We start from the raw sequence: 12,513 nt of genomic DNA on the forward strand, positions 1-12,513 counted from the left end.
GCTTTACATGACTAAGCATGACTAAGAAACAAACTAAAATTGCAAGCTGAACTTGTTGAGATGGTTTATTCCACTAGCAAAGCTTCCTGCTGGGAGGAACCACCAGGGATAAATATAATTCTGGGCTCAGGCCTTAGACACATACCTTAGGCACCAATCATTTCTCTATATTTACTTCCAAGGAACCATCAGATTCTTGTAGTCTTAAATTGGTCTTCTGGGACGGTTCTTAAAAAAAATTCAAAAGGATTTTTTCTTTTCTTTTTACATATTATTGGTTAACTATATTTTAACTTTAGACCTTTTAATTTTATGATATCTATTAGCTAAACGAGAACCTAAAAACTGCCCCCCCCCACTACACCGACAAAATGCAAAGAGAATCGAGTGCATCTTGTGTTCTTTTGCCCTTAAAACAAGCTTTTATTCAGCACAACTTAACCTACTTTTTAGAGAGAGTCACTACACACTGAATCGGATGTTGTTCATGTAAAAATAAAAATAAAAAATAGAAACACATTAGATTGATTAAAATAATTAATTGAGGATTTCTTGGTTTATGTTTCTTTTTCTCAGGTTGAGTTCTTTTTGAGGACCTGTATAGTAGTTTCATTTTGTGCTTCTCCTGTAGCCATGCTCACACCAGGTCTCACTTTCTAATCAGCTGCCTGTTAGTTCATTACTGTCAGTGTAATTAAGAGCTAGATTCAGTGCTGACACTTTCTGATGTATTTCAAACATTGTTTTGTAAAAAGGCCATCATTTTGATGTCTATCATAAAAACATCCCCAATTTTAGTGGTGAAATGTGAAACAGGTGGGCTCATAAAAATTCACTGCTAGTACAATGAAAGTTGCTAGAACAGGTTCCTTTATAAAAATATATTTCTGAAATGTGAAGCCACTTCATCTTAGTGTAATGTAGTTCCATCACTGAAAGCATGTGTTACAGCATGCTACTTTAACATGAAAACTTTTCCTTATAACTGTGTTTGTCTTATGTGTCACTTACAGGCTTGGAGGGATCCCTCTCAACTCTGGCCTCACTTTCCCACAGGTGGTGACCGTCTATCCACAGATACAAAAACAAAATGACACATCAGACAAGCCCTGACAGAAATAAAGAACCAAATCCACAAGCAGTTACGGCTATATCTCATAAATAGAGTATAAGATATGTTCAAAATGCATAGAGTTTGAAAAAATAATAAATAAATGATTTTGAAGAATGCCATGTTTTGATCTTGGAGTATGAGCCGATCTCCCAAAGACAAAAACCTGGACGTAAAGCAAATGAAGTGGCACAAAGAAGAAAGACGACCAGACTGAGACACACACAGAGAGGGGGAAATTGTTGTCCCTTTGATGAGAAAAAAAAGAGACCTCGATAACATCAGTGCAAATCAATTTTAAGAGGCATTTACAAATGATAAGATAGCCACAATTAGCAGGATAGGTTTGTTGTATATGACTGATTTGAATAGGACCTAATCAACAGAAAAGCCAAGCTGATGTTCCACAGTCGCCTCATCGTTTAGAAAAGAGTCCTAGGATCATCTCCAAACAGAAACGAGTTGAGTTACACTATGCAAAACCTTTCACCTCTGCGTACAAAATGTTGGAATTTCAATGATACTGTCAGTGTAGAAAGGGAAACAAATCTGAGTTGAAATCAGAATGTAACACATATTAAATGTTCTCTTGACTCTTTTCCCATCTTCTAGCCTGAACCTCCAAACATCCATCCATGATCTAAATCTGCTTTATGCCAACTATTGAAAGGCGAAGGTGGGGTACACTCTAACTGCTGAGCCACACAACCACATACAATCACACATAAGGGACAATGTAGAGCCTCTAATCAACCTATGAAGAATGTTTTTGGGCTGTGAAGGAAAGCTGGAATGACTAGAGAGAGAACATACAAACTCCACACAGAGAGGACCCAGATGGGATTTGAACCAGGGTTTTGGGGTGCTTTGGGGCAAGAGTTCCAACTCCTTTACCACCATTTGGCGTTTTTCTTCTTTACCTTACAGGGTTTAGAATTCCACTCTCCAGCTTGTGTTTGCTATTCAGTACCAAGTTCCTGAATAACAGTCATCCCGGAAAAACACATGGGAACATAGGTGAAGTCACTATTTCTCCTCCTTTCTCACAGGTCACAGTTACAGATGATAAAGCTGAACATGGTTTTATCAAAGTTTGGTGATGTCTTTCACAAAGTAACCGTTTTTGACACTGATATATATGTTCTATAACAGAACATCTTTGTAGCTGACCTGCAAGTCCTTTCCAAGGAGAGGCATTGCCTTTTAATTGCTTTCAATTTAAGCTAAACTCTGAAATGTGTCGTAGTCATCTCCTGCTGTTTCTCTTGTTGCTCTTGTCTTTAGTTCAACATTTGAGGTCCGTGGACCTAGACGCTCTCACAGCTGATGGTGGTGCGCAGAAGATAAACACATTTTATGTGCTTCTCGGTTTCCCTCTGCATGTTTTTGACCACCTTCCTGACTCAAACACACATCATTTTTCACATCAACGCAGAGACAGATAAATAAAACAGAGCAATTTGTTTTCTGCACCCATCCATCTACTGCCAGGAAATGTTTTCGAACGGCTCAATGTGTTGGATTGCGTTTGCTGGTCATTTGTTCATTGACAACCACAGAATATTCCAGAGTTCTAGAGCAGTGTTTTTCAACCTTTTTTGAGCCACGGCACACTTTAACCTTGCCAAAAATCCCGCGGCACACCAGCATCCAAAGAAAAAAAAAAGCAGAAATTCATGGTCTTTATTGATCGAGCCCCCTGCCCCCGCCATCTAACGTGCATTTTTGTGATAGTTGTGGTGGAAAAAGCAGGAAGTTTTCTAAGATGAAATAAAAGTTACATTAGAAAATTTAGAAACTGTTTGTTGTGGTTTGAAGACATTAAACAAGGAGGACTCATTGTGCGTTGAGACACTGTCCCTTTAAGCCAGTGCATCATGGGAGATGTAGTGTGGAAACTACCGAAAGAGGGCAGAAAAACTCGCGTCTCTGAGCTTCATTGTTTTGTTCATTTGTTCCACGGTCTGACACCAGACTCTGTGGAAAGCTACACCGCTAAAGACGGGCTTTAGCTGGTATTTTTGTTAGAACTGAGCGACTTTTTGAGCTAAATTGGAACAAGGAAGTGAAGACTTGAACCACTTCTGATTGGTCAGACTGATGACATAGGATTAAGCCTTCAAGAATGATTGGCGGAGACACACACACTGCATGCTAGCAGCACACACACAGCAAATACACACCACTCACAGAGGGACTCCGGAGTGGGGGGCTTTGCGGCTTGGCAGCGGTGGATCCCCCCACACTGGTGACCTCCTATTTTACCTGCAGCACACACACAGCACTCCCACACCTCCATACATGGGTGGGGTCGGGGGGGGGCGGCCGGTCTTCACCCGCCTGGTCCTCTCAGGGCGGCCGGGCTTATGGGTGTCCTGTCGGCTGCGGGAGGGGTCGGGCATGCGGCGCTGGGGGTCGGCCGGCTGGGGGGGGGGTTGCTGCTTGGCGGCGGGGGTAGGGAGGGTAACCAGATGATTGTGAGTATGTGTGTGTGAGTGCATGGGTAGGACCGACCTGGGGGCTGGCTCGCTGGGACCCTCTGGGGCTTTCCCTCCCCATCACAGAGAGGGGAGGGCACTGAGAGGGTTGGGGAGGGGGGGTCAGATATTATGGCGGGGGGGGTGGTAGTGCGTAGGGTTTTAGGGGGGTGGCTGTGGCTGTGGGTGCGTGGCGATCCCTGGGTTGCTAAGGTCGCGGGCCTGGGCTGGCTTGCGGGGACGGGGCGCCGGTCGGGTGGTGGCCGGCTCTTGGGTTCCGGGGGCCCTGGCTTCGTCCCTGGCCTTTGTCTCGGTGTCCGGCGCCCGGTGGCCCCCATGGCTGCCGCCTGGTACGGCTAAGCGCTCCTGTCTTGTGGCCTGGGGGCCGGACACTGGGTTCGCTTGTGCCTCTGGGCATTGGGGGGGCCCCTGTAGGGGGGCCCTCTCTGTGCCTGGCTGGTGGGGTGGGCGGTCCCCTCCTCCTCCCCTCCCGGGCTGCCTGGGTCCGGATGCTGGGGGGGCTTCTGGCCTGGGGGGCTCTCCTCCCCTCTCCTGGTCTGGCTGGTCTGGCTGGGTAGGATCTGGCTCCCTTTATGAACACACGGTTCACGTCGGCAGCATGCATGTATCTCCACCCCCACGTGCACGTGCACACTCCACACTGCTCCCTGTCTGCTTCATCCCTCCTCCTTACCTACAGTGTATTGATGGACAGTTTTTTTTTCTCGCTCATCTTAGTGTCAGATTTTCACCTTTGATGTAACATTCGTCTTTCCAGCAGATCTGGTATAATTGTTACAGCTTAAATTAATAACTTAGTCAAATCAGTGCTTGTATCCCCCACCTTTTCACCTTTCTTCCTTTTTCTTCTTTTCCACCCTACCCTCACATTCTTCCCCTCTCCCTCCCCACACACACTAAATGTAACAAATAAATAAAAAATAATACGACAAAAAGGGGTTTATACAAATCTACACTCTAGTTTCTTGAAGCTATATAACCTCTTTTTGTGATAGTAAAACCTGTCCAACACAAAAAGCCTTCAGCTCTAATCTGTTTGCTCAGCTGTTGGACAGAACAAGTTAAAAAGAAAAAAAAAAAAAAAAAAAAAAAAAAAGAATGATTGGCGGAGACAGTTAAAGGGGCGGGACTTTTCCGCAAACACTTATAGCTGCAGGTAAATCGCGGTAACGTCATTCTTATCAAAATGTATTTAATAGAATTAAATAAACACAAAGAAAATTTAATTTTATGATCTTTTATATTCCTAACTACTCAGTGTTTTATCAGGGCCTGTTTTGGATGAACAAAGAGCTGATTTCCTGGAGATGGGAAATGTTTTTAGATCAGTTAATGAGGGCAATTTCCCACGGCACACTTGACCATCTCCCACGGCACACTAGTGTGCCGCGGCACACTGGTTGAAAAACACTGTTCTAGAGGGTAACATCTTTAAAATGCCTGATTTGATTCAATTCAAAACTTTGGCTACACCCGTTTTTAGCAGTCACTATGGTTCTAATCACTGGTCCAGTTTGCAGAATGAAAACCAATATATCGAAGTTCAACTGCTTGGTCAAAAACTACTACCCGTAATTTCCGGACTACAAGCCGCTACTTTTTTCCTGCGCTTACAGCCGTGCGGCTTAATCATTGACGCGGCTAATTATTGGATTTTATTGGCGGCCGCCGTGTACATATTTTTGGACACAGTGAATGGTTTGAATTCTCTAACATCAAACACGAGTCACTTATTTTTCAATACACCTTTGAGCAGCCAAACAGCATGGACCTCACCTCAGGTCTTAGACACTTCAGTCATGGTTCAACAAAACGAAACACGCATGTCCAGCCGCATCCCAGAATCCTTTGGTGCCATTAAACCCAACGTGCACGTGATCGCCGCTACAATATGATGAAGCTTTCAAGATAAAAGCAATAGTTAAAAGCAGCGTGAAAAAATCACCAACTGGTTTGGAAAAGCCGGTCAGCTGCGTGACGGAGAGAACAGCGCATGCTCAGGAGTGCATTTACCTCTGAGTCATAGTGACTCGGCTGGCTGCACGTAAATATGTGGCAATAATATCAGCCTTTATTTTGTCGGGACACGACTGGAAACACAAATTGACGTGGTCGTGTTAACGGTTTCTAAGGACTGAGCAGAGATTTGCATTGAAACGCTCACAGCCTCTGTGTGAGCTGGAGACTGCGTGTCGTGTGAGCTGCGGGGCCGATGGCAGTCTGAAGGCTCCCACACGTAACAACGCATCCGCCCCTCATACACAAAACGTACAGTATTAAGTCCGATTGCTCTGCACAGACACGATTTGCTCCGTCCACCGGCGCAATGGGGACGAAGCGCTCCTCCCTGTAGCCGCGCTGGCCAGAGCTGTCGGAGTAGATAGGAAGGGGAGACAAGGAACGCTCGGGAGCGCGGAGGCGTCGAGCGTCGAGCCATTCTGCAGGCTGCAGCCAGGGCTTACTCGAGGCGTCCGCGGAGCAAGTGTTTGTTGTGGAAGGAAACTTCTGACCCACGCGCCGCGAGGAGGCGCGCGTATCGCGCTGAGGCGCGCGCTTTTCAGTCGTCGCTGCTTTATTTTACTAGCGTGTTTTTTAACCAGCCCTGTTACTCCCATAACGCTGCCGCGACACAAGCGGAAGGAGAGCTTTACCCGTTCACCCCTCCATGCACTGCTGCTCATTCTTAAACATGTACAACAGAATGGCGAGCCGGGCGTTGGCCCCGCCTTTAGCCCCTAAGACTCATGGGAAATGGGGGATCGGGGATGTAAATTTCCTCATCATAACTGAGGGATGTAATGTTGATTATATGGTTACTGTTTGTAATTTTATGTGTGATACCTAGATTGTCAATAAGTTAAAAAAAATAAAATAAAATAAAAACCATAACTGAGGAACTTGTGAACAGAATAGAGGTGCATACTGTTTGGCAGATGCAGATAGACTCAAACACATGAGCCTAAAGCAAAAATGACTCCACCCACTGTGTGCTAATAAATCACACTTACACTCTAAGTCAGGAAGTGATCCGTCAGGATGACAATGTTGCCTAATTCATGCGGCTTGTACCCCGACGCGGCTTGTGTATGTATAAAATTAGTTAAACACGTGAAAATGGGTGGGTGCGGCTAGTAATCGGGTGCGCTTTGTAGTCCGGAATTTACGGTAATCACTTCCAGTTCAACATGAAAACTCTTATGCAAATCTCAGAGCTGGAGTTACATATGCAAAATATCTTTGATCGGATCAAAGATCGGATTAAAATTGAACTGTGTACATGGGCCCAGAAAATCTTTTTCTGATTATAACAAATGCTTACATACGCCACACTTGCAATAAATCATTTTATAAAATACCGGAAATGGGCGTGGAAGAATAAATATTGAGTTCCGTTGTAAACAAACATAGCTGCCACAAAGAGTGAGATAATCTTCTAATTCACATGAATGCACAGCATTTCTGCTTTGAAAAGCTGCCTCCACCAGCTCACACACCATCCCAAAGCCTCTCCTCTGCTTGGGGACACAGTTCTACTGGAGACACGGTTCCCCTGAGTTCTGCAACTCCAGGTCATGCTTTGGTCTGATTCATGGCAGCCGAGGGCAACTGAACTGCATAAAGAAGTCATTTGTAAAGTTGTGTTTAGAAATGGAACCAAACAGCTCATTGTCCTCCTTAAATGGGCCTGGCTGGAGTAAAGGGTTGGTGCTCAGAGAAAAACAGTGGGGTGTCATTAGCCCAAACCTGCAGAGAGTGAAGTTTATTAGAAGACTGATTAGTCAAAGTTCATGAGGTCTCATGACAGGACTGCCTTGTCCCATCTTCAACTTCAAAATACACTGGGTTTTTTCGTAGTTTGTAAAAACACATACCGACAACCACTCCACACAGCCACACGACATTTAACAAGTCCAAGCGATCCCTATGGTCCAGAACATAACAGGCATGCTGAAGAAGAAGGCCCCACTAACCTACAGCACAATGGGCGCTTAAGAAACACAATTTACCATCGTCTGTATAACCATGACCAATTTCAGATCAGTGTTACACCCAGAAAGTCTAAGGCTCCAACACTGGATAACCTTTAGTAACGATCAAGCTATCGCATCCACAGGATGTATAAAAATGAACAATAAGAAGTATTAAAACTTCAGGTGTCCTTGCTGTTACAGTTTGTAGAAAGTATTTCAACAAAGATCTCATTAATTACAATGAATAACGAAAACAATTTAAAAGTGCCCAAAATATAAAATTTGTATTATTTCTTACAGTTCATCCGAGGACAAACACTTTTTTTTATATCTATAGGGAGAACAGTGGTGAAGAATAAGCAGTGTGAGCCACAGAGATCCCGTAGCTCAAATAGTTAATGAGCTGATGGCATGGAGGGAGTTTGGCCTGAAAACTGGAAGGATAAAGAGCAGAGGGAGTATTGTGGAAGCCTGACTGAAGGGTGTTTCCATGGCAGGACGGCCCAGGAATTTGACGCCAGTGCCAGAAGCAGGGAAATCCTCATCATAAACAAAGGAGAACACCCATCAGCTCTGGTCTGCACGTGGCCCTAAAGACCTTCAAATTCAGAGCAGCTGTAGGCACAAACATTTGATCTGCTGAGGCAGTACAGAGCTTGGTGTTTGGGCGTAGACTATGGTCCTTCTTCACAAACTATTTTATTTCTCTTAAATAAATAGTATTCTCCCTTTTAGCAATATTTGTTTTTTTCTGCACCTAGAACATTTATGCTTTCCTTCTGTCTAATGGGAAAGTGCAGTGCAGTTGTACAACATTTGATGTTTATTTGGTATGAGCCAGGCTTGAAAAGCCTACTGCAGAAAGCGGAGACTTAGTTGCTTTTACGTAAATGCTGCTCCTAAAATATGGGATTGTCTCGCTTTCTACATTAGAGCTGCTCTAACTAACCCTATAAGGCAGGGGTCTGCAGCCTGTAACACCAAAAGATCAGTTTAATCCAGTATCCAATTCAATTATACTTTATCAATCCCACAAGGGGAAATTTACTGACCAAAACCCAGCGAGAGCCGCCAAGTCCAACACCTATTAATGCAAATATCCATCAAACCACTTCACCTCCAAAATGACCTTACTTTAGCACCGACTTGAAAGCAAATACATAAGGGATTTTTATTTTCATAGCTGGAAATAAAGATTCAATATTTACTATAATTGAATTATAAAAGTGTTGCATTTTTCTTTAAATAACAACTTTATTTTATTTACTTTTGACAGCACACACAAGTTCCTTTTAAAATAGAATGTCAAATAAGAGCCTCTTAGATTTATTTTGATCAAAAATCCAAGAAAACCAAGTCAAACATGGCATTATGACAACAACTAGATGCCATTGTGCAATATGACTTAGAACAGTGTTTTTCAACCTTTTTTGAGCCACGGCACATTTTAACCTTGACAAAAATCCCGCGGCACACCGGCATTCAAAAAAAAAAAAAAGAAAAAGTCTGTATTGATCCACAGTCTCTCCATGATCTCACATGCATTTTTTTGATAATTGTGGCAGAAAAAGCTGGAAGCTGCAGCTGTTTTTTTCTAATAGATGTAATAAAAGCTAAGTTAGAAGATTTAAAAAGTTTTTGAATTGTGTTCGCTGTTGTTTCAAGACGTTAAGAGGAGCGACTCGTTGTGCGCCGACACGCTCACGCTGTCACTTTTAACCCAATGCATCATGGGAGATGTAGTTCAAATATCCACCGAACGCAGAAAGACCAGCGTCTCTGAGCTTCATTGTTTTGTTCACTTGTTCCACGGTCTGACACCGGATTCTGTGGAAAACTACACCGCTAAAAGACGAGCTCTAGCTGGTATTTTTGTTAGAATTGAGCGACTTTTTCAGCAGAATTCAGAACAAGGAAGTGAAAACTTTAACCACTTCTGATTGGTCAGACTGATGACATGTGATTAAGATCCCAAGAATGATTGGTGGAGACAGTTAAAGGGGTGGAACTTTTCCTAACGCAGCTGAAGCTGCGGCTAAATCGTGTTATCGTCATTCTTATCAAAATGTATTTAATAGAATCAAATAAACACAAAGAAAAAAGTATTTTATGATCTTTCATATTCCCAATTTCTTAGTGTTTTATCAGGGCCTGTAGGGATTAACAAAGAACTGAAATCCCGGAGATGGAAAATGTTAAATCAGTTAATGAGGGCAATTTCCCACGGCACACTTGACCATCTCCCACGGCACACTAGTGTGCCGCGGCACACTGGTTGAAAAACACTGACTTAGAATATAAGATAAAATAAGATATGCATTCACAATTAAATTAAAGCAGTCACCACTACAGTGCAAAAACGAAATCTAACAAAGTATAATATTAAAAATGTTAATATATACAAAGGAAATGTGCAAATATGCGAAATATGAAATGTGCAAATACAAAAAAAATTCCGTAATTATGTGCAGAGTGACATGTACAGATATAAACATGTCAGATGTACAAAAACAGCATGGAGGTCGCGAAGTGTTGACAAGTTTACATGGGATAAAAACTGTGCTTAACTTAAAAAAAATTGAAATTGTTTGTATTTTTTAAAGCCAATGCGCCGCAATGGAGGGAAGAAACAGCCACATCTGGAGCTTCAGGCTACAGACCGCTGCTTTAAAGCTTTATTGAGACCCACTAACTTGAATTGACTTTGAATTGGTTCAAGCTCTACATTTATTTAAGTCAATTATATTTTCACCTTGTGCTTTTTATCACATTGTTGATTACATTATTGCACAGCTTTTATTTTGGCAATATAAAGTTGTTGTAATAAATATGCAATTTAGACATTGACAACAACACATGGATAGGCGTGACTTTCTGCCAACTTGATGTGGAGTAGGCCACTTTTTTCCAGCTAAAGCCCAAGGCATCAGACTTGGAGGTGCTGATTCTCATTGCATCTTCTTGACACTAAGAGCTAGAGGTTGTGGGGCTGAGAAAGCTAAAAAAATACCATGTCACTGGGCATGGGAATGTGGCTTTTTGAGACAAGGGCATAGTCCAACTCTCATCAAATCAAAGAGCCTCCAAAAGTGGGGTACATTGTTAAATGTTTTCTCCAATTCCACAATTACCAGGTGGACTTAACTTGCAAACTCCAGGGATCATTTGAGTATTGCAGCCAAGACAGAAACCACACTGTTGCCTTTGAATCAGGGATTCTATGATCAACATAAATCTCTTACCAGCAATGCTGTGGAGTGTGTGGCTGTATTTGGAACTCCCCCTCCAGTTGCCTTTTCCCTCCTATCTACTAGTCCAAAGAAACTCCCTTCAACATCCATGCAGTGTTGCATGGGCATGTTGAGCAATACCGTCCATCAACATCCAGAGCCTAGAGAACTTGGCCAAAGACCTCATCCACCCCAAGGGTCTCACTGCTGCAGAGTTTTTAAACACCTCTGGAACCTCAGCCCAACACAGAAGTAAATATGCACGTCCATCCCCCTGCTGAACAGGAAATGGAAACTTCTTCAAATGTAAATCCACTGGGTTAAAAATACAGCAGATTAATGTGTGCCACATGTGGCGGCACTCTGGCAGAGCAGATTGTTGAAGGGGGAAGTGAGCGGTCCTGGGATTCCTCCAACAACAGAGGCAGACACACAGCTGCACAAACGTCTCCTCCTTTACCTTGAGCCTTTTCCAGAAACACCACTTTGGAGTCATGTTGGAAGTTGTGTCCTTCCAGGAGCATCTTCACGCCTCCAAGGGCGGAGCACGATTCCAGATTCTGCTTTTCCACCAGCGGCAGCTCTTGAGCTGATCTCTGGGCTGTAGGAGGGAAACAAAAAGCAAGTCTCATTGGTAATCTAACACTCTCCCACTCCCCATGCAGACCTGAGCATCCAGATCAAGTCTGATTCAACACCTTATACATTTTAAAGAGCTGCCAGCAGACAGTGTGCGTTTAAATATAGACTTTGTCCTAAAATTCAAGGCCATCTTTAAATTCCTTAAATGCCAATGCACATTTTTAACGTGTTTTTTTACCATATTTTTCTAACTTTGGGATTTTGACATGCTGCACTCTGTCCATGCTCTCTTAAAAATGTTCATAAATAATAGTTTTCTTTCATACAATATAAAGAAGAATTCCATAAAGCAAACAAGTAAATAAAAAATCTATGTGTTCTATTATATGTCAATGGTTCAAAATGGAATTTAAACTATTTAAGATACTTTCACTGTCATGCTGCACAGTTTCTTTGTTAAGATGCTCAAATTCCAACTCAAGAATCTAAAACTTTCTAAATCAACCAAAAAAGTTTTAAAAAGTTTAATTTTGGAAATGTGTTAGTCTGGATTGGAAAGGCACACACACAGGAAGAAGAATACAGGCTTGACAGTTGTCCAAAAGGCATTGATTGACACAGGATTTGATTATTACTAAAGCTGGGTGTTTACAGAGTACTACCAGTATGTTAAAGGAATAATTATGCCAGGACATTAAAACATGTTGATGGACCTGTCTTTTAGAGACTCTCTGTGTGGGACTAGATGTCACCTCAAAGTCTTATCCAATATGTATAATTGCAGATGGTGCATTTCCACAGTAAAGTCACCCTTAACTGGAAAAAAAAAACCCACCTTAGGTGCCTTACTTGGACTGAGGTCAAAGAGAACCAGACCTATACTTAGAGATCCAGATTCTTTTCTTTTATTTAAATATCAAAGTCTGCCCAAAGAGAGGATCGCTGCATAACCTGAACTGCAGTGTAAAGTTTCTCTGGTCAGTGGTGGTTTGAGAAACCACATCATATTCCAGTGTGTAAGTTCTGAAGCACTTAGTGGTTCCCTCTGCTAATCTATTTTATAGGTTTACTGATTAGAACATCCAAACAAAGCTCAGCATTCACCCAAAGTAGTACAAATT

The 12,513-nt window shown here is 42.6% G+C and overlaps 1 protein-coding gene across 2 annotated transcripts in view; it reads right to left on the reverse strand.

Annotated features, from left to right (window-relative positions):
- Positions 1-12,513, reverse strand: part of LOC101161493 (nuclear factor of activated T-cells, cytoplasmic 1) — a 32,294-nt gene that overhangs the window by 9,808 nt on the left and 9,973 nt on the right. For both annotated transcript variants that reach the window (XM_004074292.4, XM_023960161.1), the window contains 2 exons: positions 11,271-11,411; positions 1,012-1,067 (listed from right to left, as the gene is read on the reverse strand). In XM_004074292.4, coding sequence (XP_004074340.1) covers positions 1,012-1,067; positions 11,271-11,411 — 197 coding nt within the window. The remainder of the gene's footprint in view (positions 1-1,011; positions 1,068-11,270; positions 11,412-12,513) is intronic.

The sequence above is a fragment of the Oryzias latipes genome, chromosome 11 (assembly GCF_002234675.1).
Source record: "Oryzias latipes chromosome 11, ASM223467v1".
NCBI classification, from domain to species: Eukaryota; Metazoa; Chordata; class Actinopteri; order Beloniformes; family Adrianichthyidae; genus Oryzias; species Oryzias latipes.